At 49.8% G+C, this 18,813-nt stretch overlaps 1 protein-coding gene across 1 annotated transcript; it reads left to right on the top strand.

Annotated features, from left to right (window-relative positions):
• Positions 1 to 3,395: 3,395 nt before the first annotated feature.
• On the top strand, positions 3,396 to 18,130 carry MCM5 (minichromosome maintenance complex component 5). Its single transcript, XM_032774897.2, has 17 exons — positions 3,396 to 3,454; positions 3,625 to 3,812; positions 4,947 to 5,073; positions 5,240 to 5,368; positions 6,653 to 6,825; positions 9,073 to 9,228; positions 9,761 to 9,927; positions 10,734 to 10,905; positions 11,095 to 11,206; positions 12,050 to 12,193; positions 12,616 to 12,681; positions 13,719 to 13,895; positions 14,344 to 14,456; positions 14,972 to 15,100; positions 16,246 to 16,388; positions 17,066 to 17,193; positions 17,709 to 18,130. The coding sequence occupies exons 2-17, from the start codon at positions 3,646 to 3,648 to the stop codon at positions 17,808 to 17,810; spliced, it is 2,205 nt and encodes a 734-aa protein (XP_032630788.1). The 5' UTR covers positions 3,396 to 3,454; positions 3,625 to 3,645; the 3' UTR covers positions 17,811 to 18,130.
• The last annotated feature ends 683 nt before the right edge of the window (positions 18,131 to 18,813 follow it).

Genomic DNA, 18,813 nt, shown 5'->3' with positions numbered 1-18,813 from the left:
AGATGAGGGGCTTGGGGTATGGGAAGGGGCTCTGGGCTGGGGCTGGGGTGAGGGCTCTGACTGGGGGGTGCATGCTCTGGGGTGGAGCCAGAGATGAGGGGCTTGGGATGCAGGAGGGGACTCGGGGCTGGGACCAAGGAGTTTGGAGTGCAGAGGGCTGGGGCAGGGGATTGAGGTGCAGAAGAGGGTTCGGGGTGCGGGCTCCAGGCAGCGGTTACCTCAGGCGGCTCCTGGGAAGTGGCTGGCATGTCCCTCCAGATCCTAGGCAGAGGCACGGCTGGGCCGCTCTGAGTGGTGCCCCTGCCCACAGGCACCGTTCCCATAGCTTCCATTGAGTGCAGTTCCCAGCCAATAGGAGCTGTGGAGCTGGTGCTTGGGGCAGGGGCAGCATGTGGCGTGCACAGGGCTCCCACTAATCCTAGGAGACAGAGGGACATATCAGCCACTTCCTGGGAGCTGCATGGAGCCAGGTAGGGAGCCTACAACCTCACGCCAACTGGACTTTTTCCTGCTGACTGGAGCCACCAGAGTCCCTTTTCCACTGGGTGTTCTAGTAAAGAACTGGACATCTGGCAACTCTAGCCACTTTGAAGTCAGAAGTTCCTGGTTTCCAGGCTAATATTAATCCATTAGACCATGCTACTTCTAAGTGTTTATGCAACTCTTAACTTGTCTAATATAATCAAGTTGGCTAAAGTCATGACAGATATTAGAGAAAATAAACTATTAGTATATCTTGGGTGTTGACCTTCAGGGCACACTATGAGGTCGATCTATATAGTCAAAGTTCTGGGGGGAGAGATTCACAATAATGAAGACTGATGTTTGGGGAGAAGAGGGTATTGGTTGGATCTGATTTATTGCAGCTGGTTATTTTTTGTTTTGGCAGTGAGGTGTGGAGGTGATCTGTTGTGTATGACTATTCTAATTTTTGGCAAAGAGAGGTAGGGCTCTGGATAGGCACTTTTAAGATATATTCTCATTTGAAATACACAGGTGCTGTAATATTATGAGGAAGAGTTCCACAGAAATACCTATTAATTATTTACGCAGAGTGTATGTGTTGGCGTTCCACTTTCTTTTCTAACTTTTTAAAAGTGAATTAAATTCTGGTAAAAGGCCCCAGACCGATAGCCTTAGAGACCACTGTAAATTGACAGAAGAGATTACAGCACAGACACCAGACCTACATTTACCTTATAATCACATACAAAGTCAACTGATCTGGAAGGAGTACTAGAACAGTCAATATAGACACAGACTAAGAAGTACAGCAGTGCCTAACAACCAAGCAAATATTTTGCATGTGTATGAAAAAAGAAAACACAGGAAAACTTACTGTAGAGGGTCATCTCCTATCCATATATTATTCATGGTACAAGAACTTGTGCACACTGTACAATTTAGGGTTGCTAATCTTGATTGGACGTATTCTGTGAGGTTTCATCACATGATATGTTCTTTAATTAAAGATGAATCTTTAATTCCTGGAGACTCCAGAACAGTCCTGAGGGTTGGCAACCTTAGTACTGCTCTCTTCATGAGTGCTTGTAAACTTGTTATATAACCAGATGCTTTTCAATAGCAGCCTTCTTGGAAGTATCTTCTGCTCCCTGGAGACCCTTAAGGTGATCTGCTGCCAGGGGCCTTAGCAGAGCCCAACAGGCAAAGGCTATACTGCTCTGGGGCCAGAACACACTTTTATTTTTTAAACTGAATACAAAAAAAGAAAAACTACTTTAAAAGCTAGTGCTGTTGTAATGCTGACAGACTCTGATCATCAGCAGGTGGGATTGAACAGGGACCTCTGGAGCTTAAAGAATGAGCCTCTACTGTATGAGCTAAAGCCAACTGCCTCTTAGCTAAGGCTGTAGAGCAGACTCATTTTATCTCTTTATCTCTAAGTGGTCTCAGTGCCACTGGATGGGACAGCCCACCACACCCAGAAGGTGTGTGGGTTACACTATGTTACAGCAGCACTGGTGCCTGGCAGGATGGGTTCTCTTGGTGCAGTATGGACCAGAGGATGGTTAACAAGGAGCCAGCCTGCTGGGGTGCTGGAACAATTTTTATAGTGGGATGCTGATGATGGAACCATGTATTTGGTGTATGTTATTACTACTTCAAGCTAGGCGTTGCAGCAGCACCTCTAGTTCCAGTACCACGACTAACCTGGGTCACTATAGTTCTGGCAGCTGGCAGGAACGGACAGGCCACATCAGAGCAGTATGAACCAGGAAATAGGGACAGAGAGGCCAGTTAGTGTTACTTCAGCACTCGGCAGTATTGGTGGTATATGGACCAAGGGATAGTTATTGAGGGGCCAGCTTGTGTTACTATGGCACTGGGGCCCAACGCAACAGGTCATATCAGTGCACTATAGACCAGGGAACAGTTATCGAGCGGACAATTTATGTTACTGCAGCACTGGGGCCCAGCAGAAATGACCCATATTGGAGCAGTATGGACTAGGCCCTAGGGGATAGTTATCTAGGGCCAGATTGTATTACTGTGGCATTGGATCCCAGCAGGACAGGCTATATTGGAGTAGTATGAACCAGAGGCAATTTACTAAGTGTCCAGTCTGTGTTATTATGGCACTGGGGCCCAACAGGACAGACCATATCAGTGTATGGACTAGAGGATGGTTATCTGAGACAGTCTGTGTTACTATGGCCCTGGGGCCCAGCGGGACAGGCTGTATCGGTGTACGGACCAAGGGACAGTTATACATGGGCAGTCTGTGTTACTGTGATCCTGGGGCCCAGCAGGACAGGCCATATTGACGTATGGAGCAGGTGACAGTTATCTGGCGCAATCTGTGTTACTAGGGCATTGGAGCCCAGCAGGACAGGCCATCTCAGCACAGTATGGACCAGGTGACAGCGATGGCGGGCCCAGCTTACCGCAGCTGATTGGCACTGGCTGCGCCCTGCAGCTGCCCTTTGACTCCCAGGCCCCCCCGGAGCGATGGGCGACTGCCCTGCGCCCCTGACCCCATCATAGTTCCGCCCACCACTGATAGTTCCCCCCACCCATCACCGGTCGCAAAGACAGAGCCACGTGCAGCGGTAGGAGCGCCCGCCTCGCTCCCCCGCGCCCGGCCCAGAACGGCTCGGCCCGGCAGCCATCTTACTCCCTCCCCTTCATTTGTCCCTTCCCTCCAATCGGGTTTTCGCGCCAAACTGCGCCTGACCACACGGGAGGGCGGGGAGGGGGCGGGGCATCAGCGCCTCCGCCAATCCTCTTCCGTCTCCATGGCGACTCCCCGCTCGCTTCCGGATCAGGCTGGACAAGACGGAATGTCGCTGGGCCAATCACCGGCGTCAAGCTCCAGAATGGCCTATAAGGGCGCGCGTCTCCTACCTCGCTGGAAAGTTTCTTAGCCCCCCCCCCCCAGTTTTGCCGCGAAAACCGGCTGGTCGGCGCGTGTCAGCTACTGGGGCGATACGAGGTGAGTGAGCCGGGGGTAGCGAGTTATCAGGAGATCTGGCAGGCGGCAGAGGAGGGGGCGGATGGGCAGTGGGGCGGTAGATAGGGGTTATTGCACGGCTGTGTCAGACGGGAGCGCTCTCTGCGGAGAGAGCTGGGCTAATCGTATCCCTTTCTCCGCGGCTCGCCCAGGGCGGTGGAGCAGTCTTCGCCATGTCCGGCTTTGACGATCCCGGCATTTACTACAGCGACAGCTTTGGGGGCGACCCGGTGGCAGATGAGGGCCAGGTCCGGAAATCCCAGCTGCAGAGGCGGTTCAAGGAGTTCCTGAGGCAGTACCGGGTGGGCACGGACCGGTCTGGCTTCACCTTCAAATACAGGTGCTGCTGAGACAGAGGAGGAATCCCTCCAGCCAGCTCTGCCTTCGGCTGTCTACCTTCTCTTCTCTCTTTGAAGGGGCAGCTGTTAACTTTCCTTCTAGTGTGTGTGCAGTCTAAATAATCGTTAGCGCTCACATAGCACTTTCACCTGTAGCTTCCAAACAGCGTTCACTGGATGGTCAGTGTCATCATCGCTGTTTATGCAGGTGGGGAAACTGAGGCACCGAGAGTGTAGTGATTTCCCTGGGACCACACAGCATGCCAGTGACAGAGCAGGGAATGAAACCTGGTTCTCTGGACTTCCTGTCCAGTGTGCCATTCACTGGATTATGCTGCCCTCTATGGCCTGCACTGCAAAGTTTGGCTCTACATCCGAATTTCAAGTCCCCAGTTTCATGTTTCAGGGTGTTTAAATCTGGGGTTTAGTTTGCGTTTCTCTTTAGTGTAAGTCAGTAATGGGTTTTCATCCCATGTGTTTTGAGGTCTGTGAGAAATCACTCGGTGGATTAAATATATTTCTACTTCATGTATTTTTAACTGCAAGGTCCATGTTCCTTTGTTTGTAAAATAAGTGCTGAATGATCTGCAGGATGCAGGGAAATAAAGAATGGGCACAGATCACCCAAGAGACTGAGAAATAACCAACCATCCATCTTTTATTTCCCTGCGTCCTGATTTTGAAGGTGAACATCAACAATTCTTATTACATCATGCATTTTAAAATCCATAATTTGGGTGTGACGGATCTTATCATTTGTGCTTGAAGTACATATGCGCACATTGGCATTAATTCCTACATGTACCATCGGGGCCAGGTCTGGTTTCATTTGAACACAATTTTAGAAAGTGGATTTGAATGCCCTGTGAAAAATCTGCCCAGTAGTCTGTCTCCATTTTCTCTGTATCCCTTATGACGCTCTTGTCACTTTCCTGGATCACCTTCCTTGCAAAGAAACCTACAAAATCTATCCATTCTGCTTCCAACTGAACCACAGGGTCACTTTGAACAATTTATAGAGTGGTGGCTGGGTCCCTTCTGTGGCGTTTCCTTGCCCCTAGGCTTGCTGACTCCATGCATTTGCTAAGATTTGCATGATGCTTTCTGCCTCAAGTCTTACTCTTGTCTCCTCGCAGGGATGAGCTTAAACGACATTACAACCTCGGCCAGTACTGGATTGAGGTGGAGATGGAGGACCTGGCCAGCTTTGATGAGGACCTGGCAGATTACCTGTACAAGCAGCCTGCAGAGCACCTGCAACTGGTAAGGATGGGGGATACCATGGAAAGGAGGACATGAAGGACTACTCTAAGAGCAATCTTAGAACTGGCATACTGTCAGCTAATCATAGGCAGTCAGGTAACCACAATAGCCCCAAGGATTCTTCTTGGTGTGAATGGCAACTTGAGCTGTGTTATTCCCTCTCCAGCTGGAAGAGGCGGCAAAGGAAGTAGCAGATGAGGTCACCCGTCCTCGCCCAGCAGGGGAGGAGACACTTCAAGACATCCAGGTCATGCTGAGGTCGGATGCCAATGCAGCCAATATCCGGAGTCTGAAGGTGAGCTGAATCCACTCATGATATGGAGCAATGGGGACAGGAATTGTCCACTGGTGGATTTGACTGTGACGAGAGCTGCTAGAACCTGATGACTTGCTCCAGGCTTAGCTGTGGGGAGAGGGGTTGGGTTGGATAAATGGTTTTGGTTTTGACCCCTCTCTGCTGTTTATCAGAATAACACTGTACCAGATGACATGTATTTGACTTACTATACTTGATGGGACTCATTAGTCTTAGGGCTGCTTTACACAGTTGCTGTAACGGTTGAACATTGGTTTGAGCCAGTATAATTAAAGCAGTACATTCCCTTAGTGTGGCTACATTAATGCCAGTATAAACGTGCTTATGCTGCTATAGCTTATTCCCATTAATTTTGGAAAATAAGCTATACCAATGCAAGGCATCTTTATGCAGGTATATCCATATCCATGCTAGAAGGAGTAGCAGTGTAACTACTTCAGTAAAATATCCCCCTTCCCCCCAGTTGAAGTCGTTAAATTGATACCAAAACTGTGTGTATACCAGATCTTTATAGCTCTGGTTACTGTTTTGGTGGCAAAGTGTCAGTGGATGAGTATTCTGATCTGTCCGTTAGATGGTGAGAATTATTTATGCGTTTCTGAGAGTATTTCTGGGGAACGCTGCTTTCTTCACCACAAACTTCTCCCTGATCAATACAATGCAAAATGCAGCTGGAAGAAACATGGCTTATTGAAAAAGCACAGCCCCTTCCCTCTGGTCTGTGGCTGTATAGTGCCACCTGCTTTGTCTGTGTTTGGGGGAATGGCTGCTTCCCTGAGATGCACCCACAGCTTTGAGCCCTAATGAGTTACAGGAGAAGGGCTTGGAAAGTGAGCAGGCCCGGGGGAAAGGGGGTGGGGTTCAGCAGAGCACTGTTAAGATGACGCTCATAGCACATACTAAAGTCCAGCTATTTCATTTTTCATTTGCATATGGAACCAAGGAGAATAACTGACCTGGTAGGCTATTGTATGGATCCAAACTACTGACCTAAAATATTCTGTGGGGAGGTGTGTGGGTGGGTGGGGGAAAGATGGCCATGTTAATTGCACACCCACCTTCTTGATTCCCTGTATGGGCAGCTTTCCCCATGTTTCCCACAAAGCATCATTCTCATGATTCTTGCTGCTTTGTGTGTGAAGGCTGCTGTGTCGTGTCTCTCTCTTCTCCTTCTCCTCGCTCCCCCCAGTTCTCTGCCATGTTGGGGTTTCCCTTCTCCCTGTGTGAGATGTTTTCTTACCACCCCAACCTCTCCTTCCTCAGTCTGACCAGATGTCCCATCTGGTGAAGATCCCCGGGATCATAATTGCTGCAACTGCTGTGAGAGCTAAAGCCACCAAGATCGCCATTCAGTGCCGCAGCTGCCGTAACACCATCAGCAACATCACCGTGCGCCCCGGCCTGGAGGGTTATGCCCTGCCCAGGAAGTGTAATACGTAAGCAATGGGAGTCCTTTCAGGGATCCTGGGTAGAATGGGGAGACCCAGGAAGACTGAGTAGGAATTTGAAGTCCCCCTGGCAGTGGATGCTGCATGAGTAAGTCTCACCTGGTGCTGGGATCTAGGGGACTGTCAACCAGCCCTTTGTTGGATGGAGAGTCCTCTGTACTCATAAATAAGTTGGTGGTGACTAAGTTAGTTGAGCTGTGAACTGAAGGCCTTGCCAGGTCTGCATGTGTTGGGGGTTAGGGTACATCTGACGAAGTGGGTATTCACCTACGAAAGCTTATGCTCCAATACCTCTGTTAGTCTATAAGGTGCCACAGGACTCTTTGTCACTCTTTACAGATCCAGACTAACATGGCTACCTCTCTGATAAAAGTCCTTAAGTACTTCCTGAGTACCAATGGGCTGCTTACCTGGTCTGAGCTTTAAAAATAGATGGTCCTTGTCTCCAAAAGCTTCCAGTCGAAAAAGAAGTATTAGTAAAAAGGCAGTCTGATTGCTCAGTCACCAGACAGGGCACACCGTTTGGGGGCGTGTGTGTAAAGATAAAAGAAATGCCCTGCTAGGTCATCTGGTCCATTTAATTAATTACCCTCCCCTGTCCCCAGTGAGTGCATTGTTCCTTACAATGAGCCAGATTGTGAGGCATTTTCTCGCACTGAGGCTATGGCTACACTACAGTTTGTCGGGAGAACATATATCGCTGAGGTGTGTGAATAAATCACCCCCTGAGCGATGTAAGTTACACCAACACAAGCGCCAGTGTGGACAGCACTATATTGGCAGGAGAGCTTCTCTCGCTGACATAGCTTCTGCCACTAGCGGAGGTGGTTTTATTATGCCGACGGGAGAGCTCTCTCCTGCTGACATAGAGCATCTTCACCAGATGCGCTGCAGTGCTGTATGTGTAGACATGCCCTGAGTAATACCTTACTCCACAGTATCCCCATTGAATTCAGTAGAGCTATTTATGGTGTAATGTAGCATTCAGCATGAATAAGGATATCCTGAAATGGCTCTATGTACTTAGGATGGGCTTCCCCAAGCTGCTCTTCCAAGGGATTTGGATGCCCAATTTCTGTTAGGAATGAACAGGAGTTGTGTGTGCCAATCTCTAGGCAGACATGCCAAACCCGTGGAAAAAAATGCAGAAATTGGGCTTGTTTTTGGCTTAATTGGCTTGTGAGTTGCTTGTTTAGCTTTTGGCTTGTAGCTTGTTGCATCTTTTTTTTTGATTGGCTCCCAGCAGGCAGGGACAAGGGAGGGAGAGAATCAGGGGTGCACGGTGGGCCCACCACAGTCCCAGACTGCATGCCGGGGGGAACTAGTCACCTAGAGTGTTGGGGTTCTTAGGGATTGGCTTGGCTTAACCTTGTTTTAAAATGGGCTGAGCTTGATTTTTGGTTTATTGTGAAAGTCAGGGTGCTTATTTACCACATGAAAGTTGGCAGCTGTGTCTCTAGGTGCCTTTAGAAATCTCAGCTTTTGTTGAAAATGACTTCAGCGTCCCTTCGGGAACCATAGACCACACTAATAAATCTCAGTGTCAGGATGTTATTCAGCCTACACTTTCCCTTTTATAGTTTATCCCGTTAACCCGAACTAAACCTCCTGGTACAACTCTAAATAGCTCTTTGCTTCCTTTGTGTTATAGCCTCATAGGCTTTTGTCCCCATTTAGTTGTTACTTACCAAGCTAAGCATATTTAAACCTCTAAAATCTTCCCCCATCAGTTCATCTCTTTCCCGTTAATTTATTTTATTCTGAGCTTTCTATTCTGCCTCCCTTTGTCTCTCTAGCTCTCTGGGGCAGGGACTGGCTCTTACAGTGTCTCTAAACAACACCCAGCCCAGTGGAGCCCTGATCTCAGTTGAGGCCTGTAGCATTTCTCTTGTGCAAATAGCCTTCTCCAGTTTGCCACTATCTTGTCAGAATTCAGCATCACAGTCTAAGATAAGGTGGCTTTTCACTTACCAAATCTGCCCACTTTGGGAGCTTCCATGGGGAGACTCTTCTGGGCTTAAAGGCAGGGGATCTCAGCATGCCTTGTTGCCTGTTTCACTTACAGATCACTGGGCAATGCGAAATAAAAGCAAAATTCAGTCTGTGTGTTTACAGGGCACTATTCTCCATCGCATCCCTGGATGCAAATAGAGCTTCCAGTGGTCTCTCCTGAGTCCTAATGCCACTGACTAGCTTTGTAATGATCTGTTTCTTTAACATTCCCCCTTTGCTCAGGGAACAGGCCGGCCGCCCAAAGTGCCCCCTGGATCCATACTTCATCATGCCGGATAAGTGCAAGTGTGTGGACTTCCAGACCCTGAAGCTCCAGGAGTCTCCAGATGCTGTGCCACATGGGGAGATGCCCCGGCACATGCAGCTGTACTGCGACAGGTAACGCCAGTTTCCCTTGCTGCCTGTCCTGAGGGTTGTTTCAAGGAGAGTCAATGGCAGATCCAGCCATTTGCTGGATGAGGTGATTATCTGGGTTTGGATGTGTGTTGGGGGCGCTCTCATCTCCCCAGCTTTTTGCTGGGGGGGAGGATTGGTGGAAAATGGATATAAACAAGGTTTTGGAATCTTAGTTGATCCATATTTACATACCTACCTCGCAACAATTCCATGAGGCTTAATGGTTTGCAAAGTACTTTGAGATCCTTGGATTGTGTGTGCAAAGTTGCTCAGTTATCATCATGAAAGGAGAGCAAACTGGAGCAGAAGAGGTTTTTCTTTTTTTGTTGGGCTTGAGGTGAAGATGGTGACTTTTGGTGTGAGGTTCCTTTCTCCTGAGCAGCACCTTCCCTGGTTCTCCACTGCTAGGAATCTAAACACCTTGTCTGAGTTCGGATGGGAAGGAGAGGAAGAGATGAAGGGGCTTTTCCCATTCCATGCAGAGCTAACATTCCTCTTCCCTTCCTCCTCTCAGGTATCTGTGTGACAAAGTCGTCCCTGGAAACAGAGTTACTATCATGGGCATCTATTCAATCAAGAAATCTGGCCAGACCAAGAGCAAAGGCCGGGACAATGTGGGAGTGGGAATCCGAAGCTCTTATATCCGTGTGGTGGGGATCCAGGTGGACACCGATGGCTCAGGCAAGATCTTACTTTGGTTTCCTCTCTGGCTGAGGTTATAACATGGGAGTTAGACAATCCTCCATTCTGAACAGCGTTTCCTGTGACCTCCAGCTAGTGATGCCATGGACAAGAACTGCTTTTCCCTACAAAACTGCAGCACATGTCTGTAAATTCCAGTCATGTAGCAAAGGTCGGACAGGATGTAGCATTAGTCCCAGGTTCCCTGTGTATATGCACTTCTGCTTTCTTACACAGCTCTGTGCTGCTTGTCCTTGGTAAAATTAAACAGCAAACCTCATCAGCTTTAAAAATCCAGCTCATATTTCAAAAGCATGCTCATTTTTTGTTCTGCTCTCGATTCTCCACCCACCCCCAAAACATCAGGCATAGCTTCCTCCTCCAGATCCTCATTTTCCTCCTCCTAGCATCAATCAGGCCTCTTGAGCCTGCTACCTACATCAGGCAGTGATCCACATCACTCTCCTCTTTATGTCTGTTGCATCTCTCCAAGGTTGGTTGCCATCAGCTGAACCAAATGTAAGTCTTGTCTCTTTATTGCAGAACAAAACTAATGCTTTAAGGTCCTTTACTCAGGGCTGCACTCTCAGGTTTCAATAGCAAACTCTGGTCCATGCTGTGTATCGTTAACTCCGCCACACATTCCTTGTGAACTCGTAACGGTGTTACTAAAGTAGTGCCCACACCCAAAGCTGTGCCAGACAGGTGGATTCTGGAGAAAACTCTGGTGGCCAGCCAGGCTTGATCTAGGTTCATCTCTGATGGCAGGTGCTCATTCACAGTTTACTTCCCTCCACTCTTTCTAGGCCGCAGCTTTGCTGGCTCTGTGACTCCACAGGAAGAGGAAGAATTTCGCCGTCTCACTTCCATGCCCAACATCTACGAGACTATCGCCAAGAGCATTGCGCCCTCTATCTACGGCAGCACTGACATCAAGAAAGCCATCGCCTGTCTGCTGTTCGGAGGCTCCCGCAAGAGGTCAGGGAAATGAATCCGACTGGGCACAGTGGGAAGGGAGCAGGGGCAGAGATGCAACACGAGGCATAAAACCCTTCTGGGATCCTTTTCTGTTTCCTTGAAGCAGAAAGTTTCATGTCATTGATGTTTTTGCTTGTGCATTGTCTAATCAGAATGCCCCTCACCTCCCCCTGCTGCCTTTCTCTGCAGACTTCCGGATGGATTAACCCGCAGAGGGGACATTAACCTGCTGATGCTTGGAGACCCTGGCACAGCCAAGTCCCAGCTCCTGAAGTTTGTAGAGAAGTGTTCACCCATTGGGGTAAGTGTCCTAGGTAACCCAGGTTACTTCTTTACTATAAGACAGAGACTTTGTATCAAGGCGAGTCAGTTTCTTTTTGCTTCATGCATCATTAAGACTCTGAGCCAGTAGATGATTCTATTGATGGTTCATGGGGCAGAACAGAAGCCAGAGTGTGCTCTGCAGGGCTGATGAGCTCGTGGGCCTATTGATCACAGTAAACAGCAGAGCAATGTGCATAAGCAGTGGGCAAATATGGGTCAGAACCAGAGAGCCCTTCTCACAGGGTCACTTCCTGAACGCAGCCATGGTTTATTGGAGTATTTAACTGGGCATATTTTCCCCAGCCTGTTGTCCAAGCTGGCTGAGCTGCATATAACAAACTGAACTAACAGGGAAGTTGGAAGGTCAGGTGAAATAATTTTGATTGACTGCATCTGTCAGAGACCGAGGTCCAAGCTGAGACTGAGTGTGGAATTTTATTTGAATCCATGTTTTTCTGCTGTCTTCATCGACACTTCTATCTGGGCACCTTTCTTCCTCTTCAGTGGGCTGCAGAGTTATGTTTGTTTCACTCAAGTGACCAAATGCAGCTATTAAGTACAGAAAGTAGCTTAACTGCCTAGGAGCTCTCTTATTCTTTTAGCCCAAAACCCGGTTAAGTAAAGGCCCCTTACTCTGTGCCTTGAAGGCTGCCTCTCCAGGGCTCAAAATCTCATCTCGCAGCTGCTGTTCTGGCCTGTGGCTATTATGAGGCCGAGGTCACAACCCTGCTCTTGGTTTATTGAATTCCCTGGCTGAGTGAGGCTGATTCGGGATTGCCATGGTACCTGACCTGCTGTCCTCTTCGTGGCCTTCCCTCAGGTGTACACCTCGGGGAAAGGCAGCAGTGCAGCTGGCTTGACAGCCTCGGTGATCCGAGACCCCGCTACGCGGAGCTTCTTCATGGAGGGAGGAGCCATGGTCCTGGCGGATGGGGGAGTGGTCTGCATTGATGAATTTGACAAGGTACAAACATAGCATGCAGAGGAAGAGGCCGTGCAATGTTTTCTGAGGGTGGTGTGAAGGGAGAGGCCTTGGACGGAACTGCCGCCTGGAGAGAACTATATGTGCTGCTACAGGAAGGGAAGGGCGTACCCTTGGAGGGCGATGTTTTGTGCTGCAGTGTGGAAGGGCAGGGGTTGTTTGCAGTGGATGGAGACCTGTGCCCTATAGGGAACGGCAGGAAAAGGAGCTGGCATCAGGAGGCAATTGCAAGAGAACTCTCAATTTGTATTCATTAAAAATATGTGAAACTTGAGTGTGCTGGAGGAGGAAACAGTGCTGGCTGCATGAGGCTGTCCAGTGAGCCAAGGCCTCAGAAAGGGCTATTCAGCTGAAATCAAACGGGTATGAACTATTTTATTTTTCCCTCTCCACCCACTAACAAGATGCGGGAGGACGACCGAGTGGCCATCCATGAGGCTATGGAACAGCAGACCATCTCCATCGCCAAGGTGAGCTGCCAGCAAACAGCACTGGCCTCCAGCCTGCATCTAGCCCTCTGTAAAACTGCAGGGCTGCTGCTGAGACGAGAGAGAAGGGGGTGGAGGAGACTGTATGGATAGGCCTCTGAATCCAGCTCAGGGCTTCTTGCAGAGCAGAGTGACTAGCTCTCATGGACCCAGGGGCCTTTGCCAGAACGTGGCTGAGCCTCAAGCATTGCCCTGGGTTCCCTGCTAATCACTGGTTTGACAGATTGTATGTTCTTTGGAGTTTGGAGCTACCGAGTGCTCTGGTCTGGGAGCAGCAGGCTCAGCTCTGGGGCGATGTCTCTGTCCGAGAGAGCCTAAAGGAAATCCTTCTTCAGCTCAGCATGAGTGGAACCAAACTCCTGTCTTCCCTCCCAGCCGCCCTTCATGCTGGCAACTCTGCCATGCCCCTTGCCACTCAGGCTCATGCCTTACTGTAACTTTTGACTCCTCTCTTTCTCCTGCTGTCCTAAACTTGTGGATTCTGCTCTCGCCAAATCAAACCACTTCCCAGTACTGCATCTCCATGAGGCACCTGTCCCTCTCCATTTCCGTCGTTAAACTTGGGATGGGATGACTCCCTCGAGCACATCTGGGGTGCGCCCCGCGGCCTTGTCACCTGTCTAAAGCGCACCCCTCATGCTGTTGGCGTTATATATTAAACATGGCTTCCACTGATGGGTGACTTTAGTTTAGGGAGGTCGTCCTCAAATGAGGTTTATGTGGCTGTGCAGTCCCAACCCCATGTGCTTATCCTGCCAGTCTCCACCAGTGGGGACGCTTCCCTGGCCAACTGGATGCCACTTATGAAGCCTTATTTAAATGCTGGTGTGTGTGAGGTTTCCTCAGGGCTCTGAGAACCAGAGGTAGAGGAAATTGTGTAAATAGCTTTCCCCACCCCTTACCATCCCGGGATGCTTCTATGTGATCCTGACGTTGTACTCTGCATTAGGAACTGTATTAAGAGCCAACAACATGGTTATTGTGTTGTGTGGCTTGACCTCCACTCATTTCCCATGCAGGCTGGTATCACAACCACTCTGAACTCCCGCTGCTCAGTCCTGGCTGCAGCCAACTCTGTCTTCGGGCGCTGGGATGAAACCAAAGGCGAGGAGAACATAGACTTCATGCCCACAATCCTGTCCCGGTTTGACATGATCTTCATTGTCAAGGATGAGCACAATGAGGAGCGAGATGTGGTGAGGGCAGGTGGCAGGCTAGGTGTTGTGACTTGCCTGGGGTGGGTAGGACACATGCGGGAGGATTAGCTGGGAGCAGTGTTGGGGCAGAGGATTTGTGGAAGGAGGCAGTGGAAGAAAGTGTCTGCCCAGCTCACCTCCCACATGTGTCCAGTGCCAAGTGGATTATTTGTTTTGAAGTACCTTGCAATGGATCTGCTACCTGTTGTCCTTCTTTAGCAGGGCTGAGTACAGCATAGCCCCATTGGGTCTAGGGAAGGGAAAAGAAATTTGGCAGGGACTGGAAGACAGAATTAAAGGTGTCTCCTGTGCCTGTCTCTTCTTCTGGCTTGCCCCAGATGAGAAGGGTGGAGTTGGCTTGTTCTCTTTTGCCCTGGCACCTTCTGGCTGTAGCATTTGAAGGGTGGAAGGAATTCTGTTATCCACCTCTTCTCTGCACTGTTTCTAGATGCTGGCCAAACACGTGATGTCATTACATGTGAGTGCCCTGACGCAGACCCAGGCAGTGGAGGGTGAGATTGAACTGAACAAGCTGAAGAAGCTGATCTCCTACTGTCGAACGTAAGTCTGCAGCGACTCTTGGGTGATATAACGACTGGGCCAGGCAGCAGAACCACGTGCAGGCTGCAAAGTTTGCTGGGAACGTCCTGCATGGTGCCATGCTGATGTGTTCTCTGCCACTCTCAAACTCGTGCTGGGACTTATGGTTATGCTCAGCAATTCTGGACCTGCCGCTGGACCAGTCAGCTCCTTGAAATGACTTCACTTAGGCAGGCCCAGTGTCAGACCTTTATTTCCTTAGTGGGGGCCATCAGCACTCCTCCTCTACAGTCAGCCCTCAGCGTCTTGGGTTATTTCCATCCTTGGTTCCAAGGAGGGCAGGGTCACCTCCGAGGTTCTGTTTGAGATACCAGATGGGTAAGTTCTCATCAAGGCCTGGATTTTCACAAAATCTGGCCTGGATTGCGGTGGCAGGAGAAGAGGCTGCACCACTTCACTGCTTAGGTAGGGGGGTGGCACTATGTCTTTTCCCAAGTACTATCTGGTTCATGGCACTTCCCGTTCCCTTCTGACAGGAAGTGCGGCCCACGCCTTTCGGCAGAGGCTGCAGAGAAGCTGAAGAACCGCTATGTCCTGATGCGCAGCGGGGCCCGTCAGCATGAGCGAGAGAGTGATCGCCGGTCCAGTATTCCCATCACCGTCCGGTGAGAGCACGCGTCTGCCCGGGTGCGGGGAGGGACACAAAGGGGATGGGAACCCTACATGCTTGTGGTAAGACTACAAAGGGAATATGACCAGTGCTGCCCAAGCCCCCTGAGAATGGAATAGGCTCCTGGTGACTCCAGACTTGCATTGAGTTGGACCCTGTTAAAGCCACCAAAGCTAAGTATGTGCTCTAAGGCTCTTCTGTAAGTGCTTCACTCCTAAAGATGGCTGCTCCTCTCTTCAATCTCCCCCTCTGCCCACCCAGCTGTCCTTATCATTACTGCCTTCTGCTGGCGTAGGGATCATGAGGCTCCAGTGCAGGCTCTTACACATGTGGGGTAGCATCACACAGACCTGCAACTTCCATTGTTGAGAGCTTCACTGGAGGCAGAACTACCTAAGGGAAGGTGGCTAGGACAGAGTAATGACCTACAGATACCAGTGTGTCTTCAGGCTGCACCTGGGTCTCACTTATGGTGGTAGTGGAAAAGAAGAGGACTGTTCATTCTGGTTAGAGTTTTGCCCCCCCATTTCCCTTCTCTCCCATTTTTAATGGACAACAGTGGCCTGAGCTAGCAGAGTGTCTGCTTAGTGGTAACTGTGCACAACTATCCAGTGCTTGGGGAGGGCCCTGCCTTGGGTTAGGGGTCTGTTTCCCTTGAGTAGGAGTCACTGGGGAAAGAAGTGAGACTCATACATGAGGCCAGAAGGGACCATTGTGGTGATCTAGTCTCCCCTCTAATGCAGGCCAGAGAACTTTCCCCAAAATAATTCCTAGAGCAGATCTTTTAGACAAACAGCCTTGATTTAAAAATTGCCAGTATGGAGAATCCACCAAAACCCCTTGTTAATTGTCCCATTGGCCAGTTGCTCTCACTTAAAAATATACGCCCTATTTCCAGTCTGTGTCCAAGTGCCCCACCCCCATTAGATAGGATGAGTGTTCTGCTTTGTGCGGCTTGGGTTGTCTGGGATGTGATGACCCTTCCCCAGCTGGTAAAGAACTGTTTTACTCAGTGCTTCGGGATGTATGCAGCAGGCAGTTTGTGGAATGGAGGAATTTCCTGACTGAGGCTGGCAAGGGTTCTGGGGGAGTGGAGGCCCATGGTGACTTTGTTAGAAAGAGCTTCCTTGTGATTCCCAGGCAGTTGGAGGCCATTGTGCGGATTGCAGAGTCCCTCAGCAAGATGAAGCTTCAGCCTTTTGCCACGGAGGGAGATGTCGAGGAGGCCTTGCGGCTTTTCCAAGTGTCCACACTCGACGCAGCCATGTCAGGCAGCTTGTCAGGTAAGGCCCTGAGCAATGTGTGTTACCTCCTCTCCCTGGAAACCTCTTGCAGTGTAAATCATCTCCTTTGAGCCCACTCCCCTCTGATCTGACTGTTCAGAATAAACCTCATCCCTCTAGGGGGTTGCTACACAGCAACCTAACCTGGTGCTGCTGTGATGGTGACTCCCCCGGGCAGGGTAATGCGCAGGGCTGCAGGTACCCCTCATTCATTCTGTGGCAGATGTCGTCATGTCCCTGTAGTCCAGGCAGAGGGTTAGTGTAGTGTCTAATGCTCCCATCTGAAGGTGGGGGGAGCATGGACTCACCCCAAACCCCAGAGGAGGTGCTGAGTCTGGGTGTTTCCTGGTTCAGAACTGCAAGCCTAGGAGCTTTTGGGGTGTGAGGGCTGGATCCCCAGCTACCCCATATTTCCATGGGGAGCAATGGGAAATAGCCCCTTGACTCTACTGTTCCTTTCGGAGACCGAGGCTTACCCAGGGGATTTGCAGAGTGGTGTGTTTGTCAGAAGTTGAGATGAGGATTCCGCCTGGATGTTGCTATTTGGTCACCTTTTTGCTTGCCAAGGGTTGTCCACAGTCTCTTGATTTTGTGGGGATGGGGCAGATTGGAGCTTGTGCAGTATGAGCGAGGTCTTTGGAGGCGCAGGGATCTCTAATCCAGTGTCTCCTCTCTAGGAGTGGAGGGCTTCACGACACAGGAGGACCAGGAGATGCTGTCCCGCATTGAAAAACAGCTCAAGCGCCGCTTTGCCATCGGTTCCCAGGTGTCAGAGCACAGCATCATCCAGGACTTCACAAAACAGGTGAGCCTAGTGGATGTAGACCGTGCCCGGTGGGGGCAGTCTGAAGAGCTGGGAAACCGAGAACCTATAAGATAGCTGTGACTATGAGGACTCTTTCGTGAAATGTGGCCAGGCTCCTTCTGCTGCTTGTGTACCATCCCAGTTAGCTGAGTGCCAGGGAGTGGGGTGAAACTAGGGAGGTGGGTGACTGTCTAGGGAATGCTGTAGAGCTTCTCCATTCTATACAGCTGTGTTGGCCCTGGGACCCCACAGTGCCCGACTGCAGTTCCAGCTTCTTCCACTGTTTCCACTTATATTGGAACAGTCAGAATTCCAATCAGCGAGGCAGAGAAGCGTTTATCCTGTATTAAAAGGCCCTTCCCTATGTAAACATCTGTCAGTCTGGAATGACCTCAGTGTTCTTTCTCACTGGGCTATGGTGCACCTTCCTGGGTGGGCTGCAGCACCAACCGGTTATGGCTGTGCTATGAAAGGCTCATAAGGGATTGTCATTCTCCTGCACCTCTTTCTTCCAGAAATATCCCGAGCACGCCATCTACAAGGTGCTGCAGCTCATGATGCGGCGTGGCGAGATCCAACACCGCATGCAGCGGAAAGTCCTCTATCGCATCAAGTAATCTGGCTTCTTCACCCTCCTGCTGGTGGCCAAAACCATCCTAGGGGAACCGGGGCTAACTGCTGTGGATGAGGATGCTCCTGAATTCCAGCAAGGTCTTAATGAAGAAGGCCCTGTAGTGCTAACCTCTCCTGTTCATGGAAGATGCCTCCAGCTAGGGAGCTAAACGGGAGGGCACCTCAGGTTTTAACTAGATTGATGACAGGAAGGTCTGCTTGTCTTGTATTGCACCTGCTCCAGGGAACATCATGATGACATTTTAATAAAACATTACAAAGCTTTTAGTTGCATTAAAACTTCAAATAAAAGATAACGTTGGTACCAATGGCTCTTGTGGTGTTCTGAAGAGAGCGGCGGGCTGAGTTTCATGATTATGCAGGATTCTCCATTGCCTTGTGATCTGTTCTGCTTTGCTCGTGACTGTGCTGGGACTTCCATTTGCATCCCCCGGTAGCTGAGCCATTAGACACATTTCCTCCCTCAAAATGGGCCTTCAGCCCTGTTGATTGAGGTCACACATACACATGTAAGTGCAAAGAGTGGCTTTCCACAAGAGTTGATCTTTCCCATAAAACATAAACCTCATTAGTGCAAAGACATATTATGCAACCTGCAGCATTGGGCCAAGATGTACTGACAGCACATGAGTAACTGACTAACCCTAGGATGCTGTTGTTTCTCTGTATGAAGCAAAGAAGGAAATCTGTTGCTTCAGATGAAGAGCAAGCACTTGCTTGTTAAGCCCTGCTTTCAGTGTCTAAATGTATGTAGCTGTCCTGTGAGGATTAGCTCGGGTACAGAGGCAACCACCTCCTATCATTACACATGTTTAGGCAGTCATGATTCCACACACACATCACAATGGGTTTATCCTGCAGATAGGATCTTTCAGGACAGTTCTGTCCCAAGGCAGTGTGGTGATGCTGCATTATTGCAAATGGAGTGATAGGTCTCCTAGCACTCACTGGCTCCTAGGACAGCATAAATAGGGGTGAGAATCTTGA

This window comes from Chelonoidis abingdonii, chromosome 1 (genome assembly GCF_003597395.2).
Source record: "Chelonoidis abingdonii isolate Lonesome George chromosome 1, CheloAbing_2.0, whole genome shotgun sequence".
NCBI classification, from domain to species: domain Eukaryota; kingdom Metazoa; phylum Chordata; order Testudines; family Testudinidae; genus Chelonoidis; species Chelonoidis abingdonii.
This window is presented reverse-complemented; position numbering and strand designations above follow the sequence as displayed.